This window comes from Artemia franciscana, chromosome 2, assembly GCF_032884065.1.
Source record: "Artemia franciscana chromosome 2, ASM3288406v1, whole genome shotgun sequence".
Lineage (NCBI taxonomy): Eukaryota > Metazoa > Arthropoda > Branchiopoda > Anostraca > Artemiidae > Artemia > Artemia franciscana.
The window spans coordinates 10546232-10570837 of NC_088864.1; the positions used below are offsets into that span (position 1 = coordinate 10546232).

The window sequence follows — 24606 nt, forward strand, 5'->3', positions numbered from 1 at the left end:
AGTTTAGCCCACTACGTATATTTAACATAAAAGAAAGGAAAGAAATGTTTAGCCCTTACTATATGAGATAATGATACACATTTTGGATCTTTGAACATTCTTTATTTAAGAAGAAGAAAAAAATAAATAGAACACTTTTATATGAAAAAAGCAAATAATAAAATGCCAATAAGCCCGGCAATCTAGACTTATGCTTTGTTCTCCAGACATGCAATGTGAGAGCAAAGTACAATGGCACCCAGCAACAAGTTTAGTGTACCTTCCCAGGGTAAGTGTAGTATTATATATAGACATTTCATCTATAACAAAAGAACCTACAAAATCAGTTTCATTTTTGATATTCGATACTTAAGGAAGAAAATAGACTTTAAAAAAAACCTATTGATGAAATTCTATATCTTTATTTATTTCTCCCATTTCATAAGTGAAAGGAAGTACTATTCTGGAATTGTCTTGGAAACTTTTGTTTCGCTAATTTTATCTGAATGGAAAGAGGAAAGTAAACATTTTGAATGATTAGTAAATCCTTTAGCACACTATGTGACTTCATGTTTTTCTTGTTTTTTAAGAAATAATCACATCGCTTTTATCAATATTGTCTTTCAGTTAGTGGGCGTCTTTTCTTATTTTGGAGCCAATGTTTACCCAAGTTTGTAATGTTTACCAAATTTATAATAAGTGCCAGTGAATCTTTTCGCTCCTTAGGCTAACTCCAAACACATATTTCTATATAAATAATCAAAAACAAAGCAGTATGCCCCGCCGATGGGCAACACAACATCACTACTGATTCTTATATCATAAATGGCATTATTAAAAACAAAAAATAAACAAGTCAAACAAAATCATACCTGTTATCACAAAAATCTCTGAAATTTCCCTGGAAAATACTTTGGTCATGCTCACGTATGACCACTATTGATAACTGACTCCAAGATTTTGGCAAGACGTGCCGAACAAAAAACTCTGACCGGGTTGTCTCACATTCATTCCGACGAAATACATCTGCGTTTCTTGTATTATAACTGTGGTGTAATCCACACCAGTTGTAAACATGCCCTTAAAACAATCTGGGGTAAGGTTATTGCTAATATTTAACATTAAAATCGATCAATAAGAAGGAATATATCTGCAAGAGAAAGAATATTCAGTTTTGAATACACATTCCTCACTGAATATCTAGGTCCATAATTTGCTAAAATACTTATGGCAGAATTCTGCAAAGCTCTAAGGTTTCTAAGATGCAATTGAAAAGTTGAAGACCACACTGAACAACAACATAAAAGGTAACAATAGGCACGTGAAAAGTACAATATTGAAGGAGTCCTGTCCTATTTTTTTGAAGGAAGGGGGGACCTGCAAGAGAATGGAATTAAATGAAAGCTATTAGAAATTTAGAGGGACCATCGGAAACTATTGGCGTTCTCTTCTTAGTGGCGGGGGATGGGTAAAGGTGTATCCTTGGTGCAGGCCTCGTTGATTTCCTTTTTCTTACTTTCATTATGCTTATTAAAAGATCCTACATAATTAAATTGTTTTGCCAGATGTCATTTTTGGTAGTATTAGCTTCTGTAGAATTTTCTTTGAAAACAAGTTTTTTTTATAGACATATTTAACTAGTCTAGTGATAAACGAGTAGAACAACAAACAAAAGAAGGAACGCTAAGAACTGGAGATATTAGGAAAGTTCCAAAAAAAGAATGTTCTTCCTGACATTGTTGTGTCAGTAAAACTGAAAGTTATGTCTATGGCCAAATTGTCACTATCATTCATTATGGTAGTATTTGATGTTTTCTTAATTTCGAGATAGTTGGTGAAAACCATTTGCCAAGCTGGCCTTTGAAATTCTTAAAAGAGATTGTTTGAATACCTATCTAAAAATGATTTAATAATTGGACTTTTACTGGTGCTGTATATTCAGTAGTGCACCCACCAAACTGGAGCTTATATATATTTTAAGAAGAATTTAGCTGGCCAGAAAAAAAAAAGTTTTTAACTCTGTTCAAAAACAAACCGACAAGTGAACTCTGATCAATAAGATTAGGAAACTTATAGGAGTCGGACCTCTGGAGATTAAAAATGGGAAGATCGAGGTTAAAAGCGACTAGCGCCATTGACAGTATGACGTCTGGTGAGTCAATTAGAAAATTGAAAATTTTAAAGAAAATTTGATAATTTGATAAATTAGTCTTTAATGTTGTAAGATTAAAGCTGAAATTTGTCTGGAAGTGATAATGAATCAGATTTTTTTTCAAGAATTATTTTAAATCAAAATCCAGTCTTCACAAAGTTGGCCATGGCCAGGTTGGTAAAATCCTAGTAGGTAAAGGAGGTTAGTTGACATTAAGATAGCAGGTATATTGGAGACATCCTCCTATGTTTTAAAACAACTGAAAAAAATTCTGGAGCGTTTTAGGGTAAAGTATAAAAAGTAACGAAATTCTAGATTCGAATAGGCGCAAACCGAATTTTCATATTAAATCACCTTTTTTTTGGGTGTGAAATTTAGCTGCGGAAGCGAAATTCCTCTCTCATCACAAACCAGCTTTAGTGTCCAACACTATGTGGATTTTATGTAGTAAACTGATCTATAGTGGGAACACATGAGGAACCACGTATTTATTTGATATTTTTGGTCTTAATTTTGGCCTTTCACAACCTCATTTAAGCCTATAATCACCAATTTCTTATAGGCGGCAGATCAGATGACTACATCACATGGTGCACCAATTGGGAGCAAAACTGCTTCACTTACTGCTGGCCCAAGGGGCCCAATTTTGCTGCAAGATCACGTTCTAATCGACGAAATTGCTCATTTTGATCGTGAGCGCATTCCAGAAAGAGTGGTCCATGCCAAGGGTTCAGGTATTAAGTTAAAAATAATCGAGGCATAAATAAAACATTTATTCTAACGATTTTGGGGTTGATAAAGGTTGAACTTGTATCATTACATCCCTTTTGCTATTGATGGTCTCCTTATTAAGTATTATCTAGTGTTTCTTATTATCATGTATGTATAAGACTTGAAAGAGAAGCTTATGCTAAAGGTTGACGCACCAATGGGACAAACCTCGAGGCAAAGGGTTGGACTTTTGGTTATTGGAGGGTGTCCTTATTAGCTATTATTTAGTATTTCTTAGGATCGTGGATTTATACCAGAAGACAAGTTTATGCAAAAAGTTGAGACACTAAATTATAAATAATAGACGCGTAGATTCGCAGTTTATTCCAGTGATTTTAGTACTGATGATAGTTGGACTACATAGTTAGTGCCCCTTTGGCTATTTTAATTTTGTTAGAATTTTTTATTCTCGGGGGCTGCTTATACAGCTGTCTAAGGCACTGTACATCCAAAGTTGAAGCTCCTCAGACTGATGGTTGCAAACCCAACCTCGTCTTTTACTTGGTATCTATTTTGAAACTTTGGTACTTGTGTCTTATTGCCACCACGCTCAAGTTCTGTTGACAAGTGAAGTTTGGTTAATAGAAACGGTTTTTCAGACCATGGGTTCAAATTCATTCAGTTCGCCACAGGTACTTATTTTAGTAACAAAAATGTGCTAACTACCTTTTAATTAAATATTTAGTTGGTATTTGGTTAGGTTAGTTTAGGCAAATGCTGCTTTGGTGCCCCCCTCTTCCATGATGCTTTGTTGTAGTTTGCATAATTTTGTTACTAAACTAGGTACTTGTGGTATTTGTGGTAATGGTGGTACTTGTACTAATAATTGGTACTTGTGGTGATTTTGTTACTAAACTAGACACAAGTACCGAAACTTTGAATGTTGTTCAGAAAACATCTAGTATTTTGACTAGAAATTGAAATTTATCATTTGCTTAGTTAATTTAAGTTAGATGCAAGTGTTCACGTTATATTTCTGTCGTGGCTAAATAAGTAGAATTTGCAGCATGATTCTGAAATGCTCTGAGAAGAAGAAGAAGCGATATATTGAATAGCAAAATATGGCTAATATTTAATAAATATTGTGCCAGTATGCACAGCTTCAGATTTTAATTTGTGACGAGGTGGGAGTGGAAGAGTCAGCACTAGCAGTCTGATAAATATCAAAAGAATGAAAAATGGTCTATGGATTTTAAAGCTTAACTGATATAAGGTAATTGTGATGTGCACGAAGGCGAAATTCCTATTTGTAGTGAGGCTGATGTAGGAGAGTGCGCTCTAATATTTCAGCAATACTGTAGAAAGAAGAAAAAAAGTTCTATCAAGTTACCCGGAAGTAAGGATCAACGGATGCCAATGGTAACCAAAACTCTTAAAAAAAGTTTTGATAAAAATAAATCCATAAAAAAAATCAATATATCATCATGATTTTAAATATGCAAAATCAATTATGTAGTTACTTTTCAATTAGAAACCTAAGTTTATGATGGCAAGAAAATTTGCATAACTGTGCAAAAGAGCTGGTCAATGAACTATACGACATGTAATCAAGCCTGGGTGAAAAAATCCTTGAGCACATGTTTTAAGATTAAACGAAATACTGAAGCATAATCCACATCAAAATGTAATTTTTTGCCATGAAGGATAGTTTGGTATGTGTTTATTTATTTATTTTTTTCATCCCTGGGTGATTGTAAAAGGGCACTGGAAACTAAAAGTTCTTAGGCTTCTTTAAGTAACAAAAATATCATGCCTTAAGAAAGTAGCGTTTTCTGACATTTTATGGTGGAAAACATATTCAACATGTCTGAGAATCCTTGAACTGAGGGTTTAAGAACAAACAAAATAATAAAATGTGATCCACGGAATGTCAAAATATTGTGTTTTCTGAGAAGAATGGTCATCGATATGTTTTTATATGTTGTTTCTTTTTTTGTCCAGGGGTGATTGTAGTGAACCAGTCATCATAGACTGTCAGAAAAGGACTCGTTTGAACAGATAAACGTTTTACCGCTTCTTTCAAGTAACAAGCAAATCACGTCACGGGAAAGTGGCGAATTGTGCTATTTTGTGATGAAAAAATCTTTTTCAGCTTGAGGATGATTGCATTAAACCAGTAATCGTAGAATGTCAGAAGAGTGTCTTTTGAAACGAAAATTAAAAGTTCTAGTACTCCTCTTAATCATTAAAAATATTTTACCACAGTTAAGGGGTGAGTTCCGCCTTTTGGGTTTAAACCAACAATTTTGACCCTAGTATGATCGTAAAGGATCATTGCCCATAGACTATCAGAAGAGGGCTCATTTGAACGGATATCAAGAGTTCTAGTGTCCCTTGTGAGTAACAAAAAGATTACGCTTCAGAAACGTGGCAAGCTGTGTCATTGTATGGTATAAAATACTGGTCATAGAATTTCAGAAGAGGGCCCATTAGAACTAACATTCATTTTCTTCAGCAAACATGTTATCCCATAGAAAAGTAAGGATCTCTGCTATCGTGGGGTGTAAAATAACAATTTTGGTAAGAGGATCACCAAAATGTTGTCGGCAAAAAAGTCTCATTTGACCGATTTAGTTTAGAGCATAGAATTGGTTTATTTAATAAAAAGTATAAACGAAAGGAAAAAATCACCATCTATCCCCTCTAGGCTCTATAGCTGTGAATCTAGGGAGAAAGAGGAGAAGAAATAAAAAAAGAAAAACAGTAAAACAAAAATGAATGGTGAATTGTCATCCATCACTCATTACCCACTGTTAAACAAGCCAGGTTGAGGTGCTGTGAACAATAAACATTACTAGCATTCTTTGTCAACACGGTCCTGAGACTTCCACCCACATGGACTAAAAAAAAAAAAAAAAAAAATCGTGAAAAACTAGTAATATTAAAGAGAACAATTGAAAAGAAAACGATGGAAAAATCCCTTAGAAGTCAAAAATTCGTTTCAAATTTGAAGGTACCAATTGATTTATAATCATCAAAAAGCATGTTTATATAGCCCCTCAGTTTTGGAGGTGTCGTTACCATGTGGTGGCGAATTTTTCCCCGTACAAAACAATCGGCTATTATAGGCCAGTATCTTACAGCTTCTTATGACTGAGTTGATTCGTCTGGAGCCTCATCAATTCATTTACATAGTGTATGACTGTGCACGAGCTGTAAGGGAAGGGGGCAGGGGGGGCTAATGGATTTTTCTTTACGTTGGGGAAAGGTACCTGAAGCCTCAATAAATGTAATTTTAGTTCCACATTTTCTGACCTTCATAAGGTATTAGTGAAGAAATAGAGTTTTTTAAAGAATGAAAATCGTAGACAGAAAAAGTGCATAGTGATGTATATAGTCGTTTTTAAAAATTGTTTACCCCTATACATGGTAGTCAAAAACCGTGTTGAAGAAGTTTGAAGATATTTAATCTGTCTTTCATTTTGCTTGGTCTTACAAGTACATAGTTTGTTTCAAAGCTTACTTATATTTTTGATTTCTTGCACACTCTAAATATCTTTTAGGAGCTTTTGGTTATTTTGAAGTTACGCACGATATTACTAAGTACACGAAAGCTGCCATTTTCAGTCATATCGGCAAACAAACTCCCGTTGCTGTTAGGTTCTCAACCGTTGGGGGTGAAAGTGGATCGGCTGATACTGTAAGGTAAGCTCTTAATTTCAATATGGAAAGAAGAAATGGTCTGATGATGGAATTCGGCTTTAAATGTCTGTAGTCTAGAACTCACTGAGATATTGTCCCTGATATAATCATGTTTACGGCTACCGTTACCAATAAGTTAACATTTAACATAAAGTTAAATCAATTATTAAAATGGGCAACAAAATAGGGGGACAAAAGAGTTTTTGTACCTCATTATTCGACTTGTATGATACTTTGTTTGCATCTTACTGTGTGGGTAATTCTATATCCTGAGTTTGTTTTAAGTATGTTGTAAATGTGTGTTAAGTGTGTTGTAACTAGATCTACATTGCATGGACAACGTGAGGTGTTGCGGCAACCTTTGTTCGGCCTCGCCGAGTAAAGTGTCGCGAGAGCAACACTTTGGTTTTGTTTCCTCGCTTCGATTAAACGCTGAAGTTGTTAATCTGTAAGGATCTTAAAGTAAATACTAGGTACAGCAACTCGCAAAAGTTGCAAACCCCTCATTGCAACTAGCAAAAGTTGCATACCCCTCATCGCTGAAGATGATTGTAGCCTAACAGCCGATTATTACTTGCAAGTCCCCTACATGTCTTGCCACTGGAACCAAATTGGTCTTACCATCAACTACACCGGAAACAAATAATACTAGCAAAAGTTGCGAACCTCTCATTGCCGAAGATGATTATGGGCTAACAGCCGACTGTTGCTTAAAACTTTCCTGTACGTCTCACAATTGGTATCGGCCTATTTTTAGTTTCAGTGTGTACCTTACTACTGAAGTTGTCAACCCCTTTAAACTTTCAAACTGGTATATCTCATGAAGGTATTTTTCTACCAAAAGATGGATGGCATATACTTTGATCAACTTCAAGAAGTATCGACTGCTGTCGAAAAAAATCTATCTGTCTTAGTTCAAAAGTTGATTTTTTGCTGTAGGCCAAGTTTTTAACGTCATCACTTAGAAAGGAGCAAAGGATAAACTCTAATTTCTTTAGCAATGAAAGAACTTTTAAAGTTTAAGAAGCACATCTGATACCATTTCTGTGTTGGACTACTTTTGGTTTCAGTGTGTACCTTACTACTGAAGTTGTCAACCCCTTTAAACTTTGAAACTGATATGTATTATGAAGGAATATTTCTACCAAAAAATGGATGACATATACTTAGATCAGCTCATCAAGAGCTATCGACTGCCGTCGAAAAAAAATCTATCTGTCTTAGTTTAAAGTTGACATTTTTGTCGTTGGCCAAGTTTCTAATGTCATCACTTAGAAAGGAGCAAAGAATAAATTCTAATTTCTCTAGCAATGGGAGAACTTTTAAAGTATCCCAAGTGAGAAAAACCGAATGATAAACTCAGCTGAAATCACGATCAGAAATGGATAGAAACAATAGACTTTTGGCCCCAGGCAAGAGTTCTACGAAGCTTTCCGAAATGCTAAGTCATATTCATCAATCCGGCCTAAGGTCCACACTTTCCGTAAAAACCGTAGAGGTTAGACCCTTACCACTTTCTAGGAATAAGCTGAAACCGGGATGCGACAAAAAAAAACAAACAAAAAAAAACAAAAAAAACAAAGTATTGCTCTCGCAACACAATAATTGACAATCATGCTAGGGATCTTTTTTTATGCTATTATCGAGAATAGAGAAGTTGTTTGTTTATTTATTTGTTTAATTTCGAAGCTTGTTACCAAGTGATACTAAGATAATTTTCTCATATAATGATCGCACATAGAAATAAACGGGATTTGAGTTATATAACTTCTTAATGAAAAGTGTTGTTTAATTCAGTTGGTTTACGTCTATGATGCACTTTTGTGAGCAGTCAAATTACTCCTGGGTTATTGGATTCCCAGAAAGGGGAGCCGATCTTCATTTATACCTTATCTTACATTCATTTGTACCTTACCAATCATCATTTGTACCTTATCTTTGTTTGTACCCTACTTTGTCCGTAATTTTGATTACTCAGTTTGTTTTAAGTAAGTTGTGAGTATGTGCATTAATATGTGATTGGCAATCACACTGGTGTTTTTTATGTTATCCTGGAGAACAAAGGAGTCATTTATTTCTTTAGTTTTGAAGGATTTTGTGTAACGATATTAAGATAATTTCCGTGTGAGATGATAACAAACAGGAAAATAACGCGGTTGACTTATTTGATTTCCTAATAAAAAGTGTGGCTTCATGTCATCAGTTTGTCTGTCACGAGTTTTTGTAAGTCAGTCAAATTATTCCCGAAGTGAATGCCAGAAAGGGAATCTAATAAGCTTTACCTTTTAAAATTCGATTATATTTTTTTTTATTAAGCCTCCGTCACAATTGATGATACGCCGCTAATCCTGATGATACGCCGCTAATCCTGGCAATTACCATGCTATTTACATTGAAGCTGTAAGAAAAGATTTTTCCTGAATTGCCCCTACTGGGAGACCATTCCGTATGGCGACAGATCCTCGAGCGAACTTGTCTTCAAATATTCTTGGCGGGGTGGACCCTGCACAAGGTGTTCCCGTCATGCTGTAATTTGGCGAGTTGATTGCAAAATCTTCATTTTATCTGTAACGATTTTTTATACCCCCTCAGTTAAAGTACAAAGCATGTATTTGTAGAACACTAACATTGAAACCACGTCAAATCGATTGTGGATCGACTGCAGGGTTTTGGCATCAGAGTTGCTAGAAATTGCTGCGTGAACTGCTCGGATATTATATATACGTCAAAAAATAAAATAAAATATTAAATTCCCCTTGACTGGCTCTCCATTGTAAAATTTAAAAACAGTAAAAAAATAAAAGGTTCCGTATCACATGCTTTTCAATGAGTAAACTTTCCATTTTCTGTTGTAATCCAATAGTGTGTTTCAACAAACCAATATAACATTTCTGCGTTGCTAGACTACGTGTCTTCAGCGTTTCAAGTACATAAATGGTGTCTGCCATGAAATGCTATGGATAAAGGCCAGGGATTGTTAAACCCTGTAGTCTCACCTAGTGCAGGACTAGTAAGGATAGCTGACATCATAATAAATTGTTGTTTTTTTTTTATCTACTTGCGTGACTAGTGTGGCGGCTATGGCATCCCAGGCGCCCGATTTCGAATGTTGATAATTTTTTTTGGTTTTAATTTTTTAAATATACATTTTTTTTAATGTTGCTTATCACGTCTGAGGAAATTGGAGTTAGCTGGATAAACGCCACGCTAAAATACATTCTAAAAGAAATCTCCAAGAAAGTTTTTGTTTAAAGGTGTCTTATTTTTAAACACATTTGCTTCTTAAAAACATTAAAATAAACTTGGAACACACTTTTCAGTTTATTCCTCAAAAATTCATGTTGCATATCATACTTTCTTAAGGGTTAACGCACCTGGCTTGAAATTTTTTTGTTTCGGCTTTTTGCAATACTTTCTCATAACTAGAACGTCTTCGGAATGATTGCTATTTCTTGAAATTGCAATCAATAGAAATAGAACAAATCTGGTGACATTGGGGGGAGTTGGAGGGAGAAGCCGGAAATCTTGGAAAACGTGAAAATTGAGGTATCTTTATCTTGCGAATGGGTGATCGGGTCTTAATGAAACTTGATATATAGAAAGATCTTATGTCTCAGATGCTCCATTTTTTATTCGAATCAGATCCGGGGACAAGGAGGGTTGGAGGGGGGAAACAGAAATCTTGGAAAAAACTTAGAGTGGAGAGATCGGGATGAAACTTGATGGGAAGAATAAGCACAAGTTCTAGATACGTGATTGACATAATTGGAACAGATCCGGTCTGGAACGGATCGTGTGTTAATTCGGAAAAATTAGAAAAACTGAGGTATTTTAACTTAAGAACGGGGGACCAGATCTTAATGAAATTTGATATTTAGAACGAACTCATGTCTCAGAGCTCTTATTTTAAATCCCGTCTAGATCTGGTGACATTGGGGAGACGGTTAGAGTGGAAAGATCAGGATGAAACTTGGTGGGTATAATAAGCAAATGTCGTAGATACGTGATTGACGTAACCGGACTGGATACGCTCTCTTTGGGGGAGTTGGGGTAGTCCAGTGCTTTGGCGAGTTTGGTGCTTCTGGACATACTAGGACGATAAAAATTAGTAGGCGTGTCATGGAACTTCACAAATTGACTTGATAAAGTTTTTTCCCCGATTCGACCATCGGGGGGAGGGGGCTGAAGGGAGAGAAATTTTTTTAGAAAAATGAGGTATTTTTAACTTACGAGTGGGTGATCTTATTGAGTTTTGATATTTAGAAGGATCTCATGTCTCAGAGCTCTTTATTTTAAATCACAACCGGCATTAAGCCTATGATTTTCCTTTTAAATCAATCTATTGATTCTTACAATTTTGCTAGAGCTCATGTCATATGAGCTATTGGCTCTTCCGACCTCGTCACAAGTGCCATATGAGCTCTGAGCCCTTGTTCTATCCTTCCCCGCCCTTTTAAGTGTCTACTGGTGACCGAATTCTGCCTTCTATACCCTCTCCTACATTTTAAAGTGTCTACTGGTGACCGATTTCGTTTTTTCCCTCCCCTGCGTTTAAAGTGCCCACTGGTGACCGAGTTTTGTCTTCTTTACCCTGTCCTATATTTTAAAGTGCCTACTGGTGACTGATATAGTTTTTCTATCCTCCCCTGCACTTTAAAATGCATCCTGGTGATCGATTTCGTTTTTGCCCTCCCCCCCCCCACACACACACTTTAAAGCGCCTACTAGTGACCGAATTCTGCCTTTTATACCGTGTCCTATATTTTAAAGTGCCTACTGGTGACCGATTTCGTTTTTTTCCCTCCCCTACATTTTATTATTTGTCTTCTATACCCTGTCCTATATTTTGAAGTGCCTACTGGTGACCGATTTCGTTTTATAACCCTCTCCTGCACTTTAAAGTGCCTACTGGTGACCAAGTTTTGCCTTCTACACCCTGTTCTACATTTAAAAGTGCCTACTGGTGACCAGTATCGTTTTTTACCCTCCCCTAAACTTTAAAGTGCCTACTGGTGACCGATTTAATATTTTTATCTCCCTTCCCCCTGGAATTTGAAGTTCCTAATGATGATCGAATTCTGCCTTCTATACCGTGTCCTACATTTTAAAGTGCCTACTGGTGACCAATTTCGTTTTTTATCTTCCCCTGCACTTTATCAGACCGTCCCTTTGACTAATCCTGAAAGCTGCGGGCCTACCCGCAAAGATAGTCAGCCTATTCAAAGAACTTTACAGCAACACAGATAGCGCCGTCCTGGTTAATGGGAAGCTTTCTTCTTCCTTCTCCATACAAAATGGAGTACGGCAAGGATGTGCTGCTGCACCTGAGCTATCTAACTGCGTCATCGACCATATCCTGAACGAGACGCAACATGCCTAACCTTTCGGCATCAGTTATGCCGGGAGTACTCTATCCGATGCTGCCTTCGCGGACGATGTAGCTGTCCTTAGTGACAATCTCGACCAACTTAAGTCTGCACTTGAGACACTCTCCTCCACAGCGTCCAGAGTTGGGATGCAAATCAACTGGAAGAAAACGAAGATCATGCCCGTAGAAAAGACCGCATCAGTACCACTCAATTATTGAGGTTAACGGCCAAGCTGTCGATGTGGTAAGGAAGTTTACATATCTCGGATCATTTATATCCTCAAGTGGCACACTTGACGCCAAAATCCCAGCCAGATCAGTAAGGCAAGCTCCGAGTTCGGACGACTCCTGAGAGCAGTCTTCCACAAACCGCAAATTAGCTGCCATGCCACAGCCCGAATTTACAACGGCACAATCTCAAGCATCATGCTGTACTCGTCTGAAAGTTGGCCGATAACCCAGACACAGCTAAGAAGGGTCGATGTTGTTCAGGCTAGACACCTTCGTCGAGTCGAAGGCTTCAAATGGTATGACAAGATCCGCAAAACTGAGATCCCGAAGACTTTCAAGCTGGTCAACCTCTCTACCCAAGTATAAGGCCGCTCTCTAAGGTGGTACGGCCACCTACTCCGTCTCCCGCTAAGTACCCCCACAAGGATCATTTCGGACTTCAATCCCTCAGAAAATGAATTTAAACGCCCTCGAGGAAGGCCATGAACTAGATGGACTGATGTAATAAACCAATGCCTGCTCAATCGCACCATCAACCCAAATGAGGCCCCATTCTTAGCCCTGGACAGGGCTACTTGGAAAAGACTGACGGCGATGTCAACCAGTTCTCTCTACGCTGGCGACCCTGCTGAGTAAGAGCGATAAGTCAAAGTAAGTCAAAAGTCTGCACTTCAAAGTGTCGACTGTTGACCGAGTTTTGCCTTGTATACCATGTCTTACATTTTAAAATGCCTACTGGTGACCGATTTTGTTTTTTGTCCTCTTTTGCATCTTAATGTGCCTACTGGCCACCGTATTCTGCTTTCTTTAATCTCATCTACATTTTAAAGTGCCTGCAAGTATAAGTATGGATGAGTTTATGGTATGCTAAAAGAAAGAACAAAAGCGCCAAACGCTAGTTTGTGTTGGTAATTTTTCTTTATGACCATAGCATCAATTTCTATTCTTTACAAGTTTCCCATACATTTTTGGTATTGATCACACTGAGGAAATAACTTATGAGGACTGAAGATATAGTAGGAAAAGTGCAAAGAGTTGACATTGAGCCAAGAACTGTCTCACCGTCTTAGTTGCGACGGTAGGTGCAACCGATTAAGACAAAAAAAAATGTGTTTCTGAAGAAAATGCTTAGTGAGAGAAGTTTTAAAAAGAAACTAGAGTATTTTGAAATGAAGGCTGATGCCTTTCAAAAACGGGGTCGAGATTTTTCTTCGTACATGAAAGAACTCAAGAATGAAGAAAAGAAAAAAAAAATGAAGAATGAAAACTAAAAGAAAGAACAAAATTGCCGAAGGCTAGTTTACGTTTGAGATTTGTTCTTTTGACATTTGTACCAATTTCCAGTCTGTAAATTTGTCATACTCTTTGGTATTGGTCACACTCAGCAAATAACTGATGAGGACTTAAGATATTGTACAAAAAGTGATTAGAGAGTTTGGACTGAGTCATCAACTGTCTCACCACCGTGGTTGCAACAGAAGCTGCAACCATTAAAAAAAAAAAAAAAATATGCCCTTGAAGAGACTACTTAGTCAGAGAGATTTGTCAAAGAAAAAGAAACTAGTGTGCTAAAGAAGTGAAAAAGAAGCTCTGTATCTAAAAAAAAATTGTATCTGAAAGTAGCATAGGTTATGAAAATTGGCTCAATAATATACTATATATCTAACAATTTAGACATACTTGCATACATGGAGCCCCTCATCCCCTTTCAGTTTGATTGGCTGTGACCCCCCCCCCCTTAGCAAAATCCTTATGACCAGAAAATCCACCTATTTCGTTTTCACTTATTTAATTTCTGTTCAAAACAATGTTTTATATTAGTTCACATATGGCCTTGTGTATTTTTGAAAACTTGCACGCCAAATCAGGATTTTACAAGGACAGTTTATGGAAATTGGCACAATATGGTATTGAAAATTCACTATCAATATCTACACTCCAAACACAAAAGAATAAAGACACATTTGCTCACAAGAACCCCCCCCCCATCCATATTAAGATTGGTTTGTAGACCCCTTTCCCTCCGCCCCTAAATAAAAACGGTTATGTCCTGAAAATATACCTCTTTGGTCTTGACGTCTTGTATTTATAATCAAAACGTTGCTCTCTATATAAGCTTGCTTATGGCCTTGTGGATTAAAAAAGAGTAACAGTTAAAGATTTCTAAGCATGAAAAATTTCCGAGGTTTTCAAAACCTTTTTAGAAGTTTCCAGATGAGATTATTTGTCGACTTAGTGTATTTCTAGAAAGCTTTTGTTTACCAAAAAGATAACAATTGCGACAAATGAAAAAAAAGCTTATAAATAGAAACTATTGCGTAAGAATTACTTAAATGATATCTTTCATCAGTTATAAACAATGTTATTAAAATGAAAATTCTTGATATGGAATGTGGTTTAAGTCCAATTTCCTTGTGTGCTTTATTATGCATAAACATCTTCAGCCAATCAGAACTGCCTGCAAATGAGGAAACAAATTCTGATTGGTTGAAAGTAATGATGCCCGGAAGTTCATCTCTTCCTAAACATGCTTAGGAATCTGGCTTTGATTAATCAGCAATTTTATTTTATTTTTCAATTATTGCTTCATTTTTTATTTTGTTCTGGTGGTTAAGAGTGTGTGTACATGTCAGGTTGCTGTCGAAAGGTTGTTTAGCCTTAGCACGTATTACTCTTGTTTTTAATTAAAGGTTTTCAAATTTTGTTTAGAAGTTTCTAGATGAGATTATCTATGGAGAATTTTTTTTTGCCATAAAGATAACAATTGCGACGAAAGAAAATATTTTCAGATAGAAATTATTGTGTAACATTTGCTTAAGTGAAATTGTCATCCATAATAACACCAAGTAATGTCTTGAAAATGAATAATTCTGGCAAAAGATGTAATTTAATTCCAATGTTCATGTGTATTTAGCTATGCATAAATGTGTTCAGCCAATCAGGAGTGCCTACAAACGAGAGGACAAATTAATTTCGAACGAAAAGAAATTAATTTAATGCTAAACATTTGTAAGAGTCAGACTTTGACTGATTAAAAACTTGTGTTTATTTAATTTTTTTCTTCCTTCTTATTTTATTCTGCTAGTTGAGGGTTAGTGTAGATCTCTGGTTATTTTCAAAAGCTGTCTTGCCTTAAAAAATTCAACTTCTGTCGGCTGATCTAGTTGCTTTCAATAAAGCTCTTGCTTTTGTTACAAACAAGGTCTAGTCTTTCTTTTCTTTCTATCTCCAAAATGTTGAATTTTTTCAACATATGGGGTAGGTTTGCAACTGTATAATTTCTTCCCGTTCTATTTTCGATGAGTTTATTTGAAATACTATCAGAAAATAGCCAAAGACCTATTGAGAAAATTAATCTTTAAAAAACCACTACCCTATACAAATTCTCTATTTTGCAATTTTAGCCCAAATGAAGAAGAACTAACATAAATTTGGAACAATAACCGTAACAGAAAGAAAATAGTCAATTGGAAAAGGCCGTATGCTCAAAAAGGGGTGATAAAACGGAAAACAAGGAAAATAAACAAAGATCACTTGTTTCGTCGATCGTAAGAGCTTCATCTATTATCTGTGTAGATTGTATTTATATCGTAGATCTACTATGATCTTTGTTGTAGCGCCTTTGATGTTTTTCAGTGCGGGGAAGGGCAATAACCTCACTTATTGTTTTGTTTTGGTGGTGTGTATACATATTTGGTTATTTTAGAAAGGCTCTGTAGCCTTAAAAAGTTTGCCTTCTTCGGTTGATGCACGCGAATTAAATAAGCTGTTGCTATTGGCATAAAGACAAATTTAGCTAAATACAATTAAATAGTAACTAAATAGTAAACAACTAATCATTGAATCACTAAAACGTAACTAAATATTAGTAAATTGTTTAATGTACTTGTACTTGTAGATAATGGTCATGTTAGAATTGGGCCCTCAACAAGAGCAACATGAATCAGTAAAGCTTTCAAATGTATTGCCATCTATTTTTGATATAAATCTTTGTTTACAGGGATCCGCGAGGATTTTCTGTCAAATTTTACACTGAAGAAGGAAATTGGGATTTGGTTGGAAACAATACACCTATTTTCTTTATCAGAGATCCCATTCTCTTTCCAAGTTTTCTACACACTCAGAAGAGGAATCCTAAAACTCACCTTAAGGTTTGTAACAACGGTTAAGCCTTGGTTATTGCCAAATATTAATTTTCAATGTAAATATATATATATATATATATATATATATATATATATATATATATATATATATATATATATATATATATATATATATATATATATATATATGTATATGTATATGTATATGTATATATATATTATTATATATATTACATATATATATATATATATATATATATATATATATATATATATATATATATATATATATATATATATATATATATATATATATATATATATATATATATATATATATATATATATATATATATATTAATATATCAATATAAATATTAAATATTCTCGGACGATAAAATGAAAATATATCTTAATGCTGGGGACAAGAATTATAGATAACGTTTGCGTATGAAAACGGATCTTTATGGTCTTTAGCATATTAATGATCTTTCGCAAAACATTATAGATACGTAAACGTATGTAATGATAGATTTAAGTGCTTGGAGGGGAAGGGGGGATCACATTATTTTCAGTGGGCCGTATAAAACCTCATCTTACTCATTGTGACGAACATTATGAACGCTTAAACATATCGTCCCGTGAGAGCGGTTTTGTCGTAACTAGGGTTTTCAAAATTCCGAGAAAAACGACTTTGAAATTTTCACCTTTGCTGGATCTTACGTGGTACAACCGATTTTCTTCGCAAATACATAAAATAAAGTGAAAAAATAACTAGGAGGGTCTCCTGAATATGAGATGGAAAAGGTGAAGTTTTCATTGTGAAATACAGATATCTGAAATACGGATACGACAATCTGACCTTACCGAAATTTTAGTAAACTTAGATACGACAAAATGGTGTGGGCTGCCTACTCTTTTCACCATGAAGATAAGACAAACGAGTTCTGATGCAGCAATACTATTTGAAAAAGTCACAGAAACGTTCATTTTTTGTTTAGTTTCTTTGCTGGCCGCCGTTTTGTTTCAATGAAATCATCATCTGGACATGGATCTCGCAAAGACGGAGAGGCTTCCAAACGTTCTGTATCCCCATTGGCCTTGTAGTATTGTTGAATCTTGATTTTAAAATATTTCTGGTCTTGGTTGGGAATGAACTTCAGGAGATTCTTGATTTTCGCATCAGGTAGATCAATATTCTGGCCACAAAGTTTGGCAAAACAAGACGTTCAACAACACAACGACAGCCAAAGTGTTGGCACACTTTTTAACCGAAGTACATTCTTGTAATATAGTAGCCATTTGCAAGTCTCCAGAGAAGGAAGTTTTGAACCAAACTCTCTTAGCGTTATCCTGACGGAACTCAAGTTGTTTTGCCTTTGAATACGGTACCAACAAATACTTGTACAACTTTGCTGGCTTTTGAAAGTCAAAGAACTTTGACCGGTTCACTTGCAGGACATTTAAAGGACGTGTCTTTCTTACTTTCAGTAACTTCCTCACCAGATCTTGTGGAGAAAACGAATCAAGGTGCTTTAGCCCCCACTCAATAATGCTATGTACAGCATCAACCTCCTGCATAGTCGAATGGTTCACAATACTTCATAGCCACTTTTTCTAAGCGTGGAAATGTTCTTAGAACATCTCAGATGGCGAAGGTTATAATTAAGTTTGGGTTCTGGGACACGCAGGAGTCCGACTAAGTAATTAACTGACAGATATCAGGGTAAGCATCAAGAACTTTTTCTAGTATGGTCAATAGTCCACTAGCTATTTCGTTTGCTCCACCTCCAGCCTCAAACTCGGACCAAGTGCAACAGTATGCTTCATTGATTTTCTGACTGTTTCAGACTGTTTGAGAAACTTACTGTTTGATTATAAATCCATTTTTTTAATGTTATATAATCTATAAGCACCAATTTTCAACGATTAAGTTGGATAAATAAATTTTATTTTGCCGTCTATGCCGTTTTCTTCTTCCTTGATGCCAATTTTTCAATTAAAGTATGCGTCTTCGGCCGTTTTAGACAAAATAATACTACGTTTTCTCAGCGCCAAAATTATTTATAGTTAGGTTAGGTTTGGTTAGTTATGTTAGGCTGGGTTAGTTAGGTGAGGTCAAAAATTGCTTAAATTTGAATTTGCGATAGAAGTGATTGTTAAATTCGTAAAGAACATAAAAAAAAGGCATCGAGGGGTATATTCACTTTATTTGTAAGTCAATAATACGAACTGCGAAAAACTTACCGACAGGTTGCTGCGTTACAAAGAAGCACTACCAAAATACGATCATAGCCAAGATTTATTCTGACCACTGATACGCAACAAAATCATAACAAATCCGGTATTTGATAATATTAAATTATACTCTATATATGTACGATATATAATATAAATATATATAATATAAGATATAATATATATTATATTCTTAGAACAAAATATTGTTCAATTCCACAAAAATGAGGTACTGGATTCCTGTAAATATTGTGCAGCTTGTGCAGACGTAAATAATGTCCGTTTGTGACTCATTGTGAAACTTTTACCAAATCTTTTCTTCTTCAAAATTGTACGTTGGTGGAATTACGACAAAAATGCCCATGTAATTTTCCCATGAGATACGACAAAACCGCTCTTAACAAAATGGCAAAATGTGAGATACGGTAAACGAGTAATCTAAAATTGAGGCACTTCTAGTTGAGATACAATAAAATGGTTGACGGAATCGGATAGAGTAAAACATTTCACATTAGATGGCAGTCTTAACTGTTAAGGGTAGGTCAATGAAAAAAAGTTTATTTACTTGCGGAAAACCGACACGAAAAGAATGAAGAAACAAAAATACAAAACAATAATGGTGATAATTTTCATCCTGGTAAAGAGAAAACGAAGTAAAGCAGATATTTCGGCAAGGATCTCTATAAAACCCTTATATTAGACTTGAAGTTATGTTAGACCTTGGCTTGAATATATATGTCCAGCTTGGTAATCAGAGCTGACGCACGACTAATCAGGCACACTTGAAATGGTACAAAATAGAGACGTAAAAATTATACTTGGACACAACCGCTCAACATACGATGTTGTATTGAAAGTAATCAACTTGAATTCGCTTTATAGTTGTAGAAGCGAACTATAGTAACGGTTTTAGACTTTAAACTGGACTGGGGAGGGGGGTGCTAGTCAATTGACAAAATTTTTTTAGTCAATTAGTTACCTTAGGAGTGTAAAAATATAAAGAAAGGAATTTAACGTCAGATGTCAGAATAACTGAGGGGACAGCCCCCCTCCCGCCACTGCGAGGCCTAGAACCGCCACTGACGACTTAGTTTATTATTTTGGCCTAAAATGTCTGAACTTTCCAACTCCTCGTGGTCCCTTAACAGACCTTAGGAAGCCTACTATTGAAGGTACAAACACTAGGTTCCGATAAATCAAAAGAATGGTTCACAGAAATTTACCCAGCTCTTATTTCTGAAAGATATCTTAAATCATCTTCCCCTTAGTTGACATTTCAATGATAACTCTTTAGGAAGTATTTGATGTAGCTTATTATATGGATTTATTATAGGGATTTTCTAGTGGTATCAGTGTATACATGACCTAAAATGATAAAACCAGGACGTCATTAGACGAAAGGAAGGAGGTGATTGAAACACAAAACAAAAAGACATAAAAACACAATGAAACTTGATTTAGGCTAGATACCCTCTCTGGCGGTGTTTAATAGCATTTACCAAATTTGATGATTTGTCGAAATTTACCAAATGATGAACATTTACCAAAATAGTTTTAAGTTTGCAAATAGCTAAATATTTTAAGTTTGAACTATGCTAGTAGGCTTAGTTTGTAGAACTAAAATTGCTTTTTACTTAAGATATCGAGATACGACCTTGATAAAGGGAAGGTTACTTTGAACAGTTAAGAAAAAATCTTGTTGATGTCAGTTTATTTCCTTAAAACCAATATCTGTCTCCACTGGCTTGAAAGTGAATATCAAAACCTTGTAAATCATAAAGGTGTTTGATTTGAATCTTTAGCTTAAATTAAGTGACCTTGTATTCACTAAAACGTTACCTTAAGTGACCTGACATCCGAAGTGATTTAATGTGCAAGCTTTGTGCTAAAATCCTTTTCTAAAGTTGAAAAATTTAGAAATATTGAGCAAATTGTATTGTATTGTATCAGATTAACGGCGCTTCTTGACTACTAAGGTCCCTTCGTCGGCCCTGCAGTGCACTGCTGCGGCATGATTCGATCTCTGGGTCCCGTATTACCAAGCTAAGGTCAAACCCACTGCGCCGCCACAGGACACTGAGCAAATTGATTTGTCAAATTGAGAGTATTCAAAAAAGAAATTCTAAAATTACTCTTGGTTCTTTCTTTACTGCTTGTAAAGATAGTCCAACTCAGCTTCATCTGACTTCTATGTAAATGAGATGGCATAAATTTGACGTGGATTTTGAAATGAATTGTCTTATGTCCAACTTTTGCTGCTACATCCTCCATCGTAGTATAGACAAAGTAAAATTTGATGATGCAATGGGACTCGAGCGTTGTAAACAAGAATAGGAGTGGGATCAGGGTTGCTAACTGGACACATTTTATGTTAAAAGGAAACGATCCCATTAGCCGGGACATAATGGCATAAAAGGGCAAAAAAGTACATATTTTAGATATTTGGGACATAAAAGAGAAGAAAGGGACACATTTTGTAAATTTATGACATATGACGAAACATTTCCCAACTGGATATGTAGTTTGGAAAAAAATGTTACTTTTCACCAAAGTAGTGCTTTTGCTGAGGTTTATAAAGCATCTTTTTGTCAATAATACAACTGGTTAAAAAATAGCCTCTAGTTTTTGAGATTTCAAGATAGACACGTTTTAGCTAAAAATGACACATTTTTGAAAGCTCAGGGGACACATTCACGGACAAAAAAAGTTGGTGACCGTGAATGGGTTGCCTGCAGATTCAGAAACGAGCGGATTTCAGGAGAAACAAAGACGAAAGAGCAGTACAGTCTTCTGGTGGGAGCCATTGCTCCCAAACCGCGTAATGCGAATGTGAGACAATAGCCGAACAGCCAAAAGAGATAAACTTACTAATTTTTAACGCACACAGTATGGTTGGAAAGTTCGGCGAGCTTCAAGCATTCCTCTACGAAAACTCTCGATACGATGTAATCTGCATTTCTGAAACTTGGTTACATGAAAAAATACTATCGACTAGATTTGGAATACCAGAATATGAAGTTTTTAGGAAGGATAACACGGCAAAACCACAGGGAAGTGGAGTTGCGATACTTTCAAGGGAAAACTTACACATATACGAGCACAGTAGTTTCTCTAATAAGACAATAGACGCCATAACTTGTGTTATGCCAACTTCTAACGATGATTCTCGCCTGGCAATTGTAGCCGTGTACCGGTCAACAGCAACTTATAAGAAGCCGAGAGAGGGACTGACAGCAGATCGTGAATTTTCTGCCTACCTGGAGAAGATCTGTAACAAATTTAAATTTGTACTGATATGCGGAGACCTAAACATACCTGAAATGGATTGGAAAAATCATTCCTTCAGGATGAAAAGCCAGAACTCAAAAGATCAACTAATACACTATCTTGACCTCACTAGCGAGTTGAACCTAGCGCAGAGTGTCCTCGAGCCTACGCGTCAAACCAACACTTTGGAAGTTGTATTCAATACGCCCATGGTAGACCTGTTCGTAACAAAAACAGTCGTTAACCCCGTTACAAGCGACCACGAACATGCTGTCCACTGCCAAGTCCGTGCTGAACAACTCAAAATTCGTACACAGGATGATGGACCCACTTTTAATTTAAACTTCCATAAAACAGACATAACAAACTCAAAATAATACTAGAGCATACAGATTGGGACAACCTTGTGTATAACCTACCAATCGCCGAAGCCTGGGAAGTTTTTTATGGCATACTTCACCGAGCCGTCACTCAAACCACACCATTCAGCAACAACAAACACATTGGCAAAAGGATATTCCTTCCCAAGCACATAAGAAAGCTCATCAGGGACCGGAAGAAGTCATACAGGGATTACAAAGCCTCTGGAAGCATAAGTAGACTCGCCAAGCGTCAAAAACTCAGCTCAAAATGTAGAAAAGCTATCAGAATCTACAACAAAGATTGCGAACGAGAAGAATTCCAGAAAATAAGAACAAAAAGCGATTTCTACAACCTGTGCAAACGCAAGCTAGGCGAGCAACAGAAACTATCAACACTAATAGATCGAAGTGATGTGGTCCATAGCACTAGCCTAGATAAGGCGAATGCTCTTGTAAAATTCTTCACCAGCAAATTCACTATTGACGATGGCTATTTACCTCAACTCCAAGACTCACACCCAGGAAGCGAGCTCCACAGCATTGGCTTCACGCCAGGAAGTGTTCTAAGAGCAATGAAGGGCATGAAAGCGTCTAAAGCACTTAATCCTGATGGCATCCCGTCCTTTATCCTGAAAGAAGTGAGAGACGAGCTATGTGAACCCCTGGCAATACTTTTCCAAATCTCATTCGAGCAATGCAAGTTTCCTACTTCCTGGAAGCTATCCCATGTAACACCTATTTTCAAAGGAAAAGGGAAACGGAGTGACCCGGAGAATTATCGCCCGATTAGCCTTACTTCACCTTTCCTGAAAATCATGGAAAGGGTCATAGTGGAAAAGGTAAACTCGCACCTCGAATTCAACAACCTCATCTCAGATCATCAGCATGGCTTCCGTAAAAATCGTTCTACTGTTTCCCAACTAGTAGTGATATACGACTACATCCAGTCTACCCTTAGCCGTGGGATTCCAATAGATATTATCCTAATCGATCTACTTAAGGCCTTTGACCGAATATCCTTGCGAAAACTCATCCACTGCCTAGAAATCTATGGAATCAAGGGACAGCTAAAAAATTGGCTCTCAGCGTACCTGAATGATAGAAAAATAGCAGTCAAGGTTGCAGACACACTATCCACATGGACAGATGCAACCAGTGGCGTCCCACAAGGTAGTGTTCTCGCCCCAGTCTTGTTCGTCATGTACATAGACATTTGCATAAATGCCATTTCCCAAACTGACTTCGGCCTGTTTGCAGACGATACGAAGCTCCTGGGAGAAGCTAGTGCATCATCACAAATCCAAAGCGACTTGGATGCCCTGACAGAGAAGCTCGAAGAATGGCAACTTTCACCAAATTTAGCAAAATGCTCTGTCGTCCATCTTGGCCGCCAAAATCCGATGTACTCATACAAAATGAAAGGTATCGACCTGACAAAATCTACTTGTGAAAAGGACCTAGGTGTAATTCTGAGCTTGGACCTCAAATCAGAAAAGCATATCGGCCTGGTTGTGCGTAAAGCGTCGAATACTCTCTGGCTACTCAGTCAATCCCTACGATACCTTGACAATCACTCAAAGATATCAGCATACACAAGCTACGTCAAGCCACAGCTTGAATACGCCACTGTCATCTGGTCGCCATATCTCAAAAAGGATATTGACAGAATAGAACGGGTCCAGAAACGCTTTGTAAAAGGACTTCAAGGATTCAGAAACCTTCCGGATGACGAAGCTGTAAGAAGGCTCACTCTCCATAAACTTGAGACAAGAAGAACGATCTTAGACTTAAAAACCCTCTTCAAGATAGTTCATGAGAATTTTGGGAACGTAAAAGACAAGCTTGTTCAAAAAAGTCCCCAAAGCAACACAAGATCGCACAGTCTGCAATTGGAGCCCGTGAAGATGAAGATTGCAAGATCTAATTCTTACCATCATTCGTTCACACCCTGGGTCATCAGGATCTGGAACAAACTACCATTCCCAGTAGAAAAGATGAAATCACTGGAAGCCTTCTCCAACAGCCTAAACATAAACATACCATATCTCGAGACTTTTAACGTAGGACGACTTTAAATGGAAATCGTGCCGCAGTCGATCCGCTCTTCGCCCTGCCATAACATTTTTCCTTTAAAAAGGTGTCAGTTGTATAGAAATTTTGTATTGAAAGGCGTGAGGAATAAAGTTATTTATTTATTTATTTAATATCAAATACTTTTTAGTTACGATCCCCCTTATTTTTCCTGGCTTATGGATAGCTTAGTTGTTACTCGGAAATTGACTCAAAATTTGACAGTACTAGTATTGTGTATCCACATAGTTTGATATCATCCTCCAAACTACATATAGCAGGACAGAGAAAAGAAAGAAAGATAGGTTTTGCGCTGTATCTAAATTTTGAGTTTTCATTAATTTTTCTAGGAGCAGAAAACTGCTTAAAAATGCTTTAAATGAAAATTAAAAGAAAGCCAGAAAAGAAATTATCAAAAGA

The 24606-nt window shown here is 36.4% G+C and overlaps 1 protein-coding gene across 2 annotated transcripts in view; it reads left to right on the forward strand.

Moving 5' to 3' along the window:
* LOC136037209 (catalase-like) overlaps positions 1–24606 on the forward strand; it is a 121528-nt gene that overhangs the window by 10802 nt on the left and 86120 nt on the right. For both annotated transcript variants that reach the window (XM_065719801.1, XM_065719811.1), the window contains exons 3-5: positions 2694–2865; positions 6406–6547; positions 16144–16294. In XM_065719801.1, the coding sequence (XP_065575873.1) occupies positions 2694–2865; positions 6406–6547; positions 16144–16294 (465 nt within the window). The remainder of the gene's footprint in view (positions 1–2693; positions 2866–6405; positions 6548–16143; positions 16295–24606) is intronic.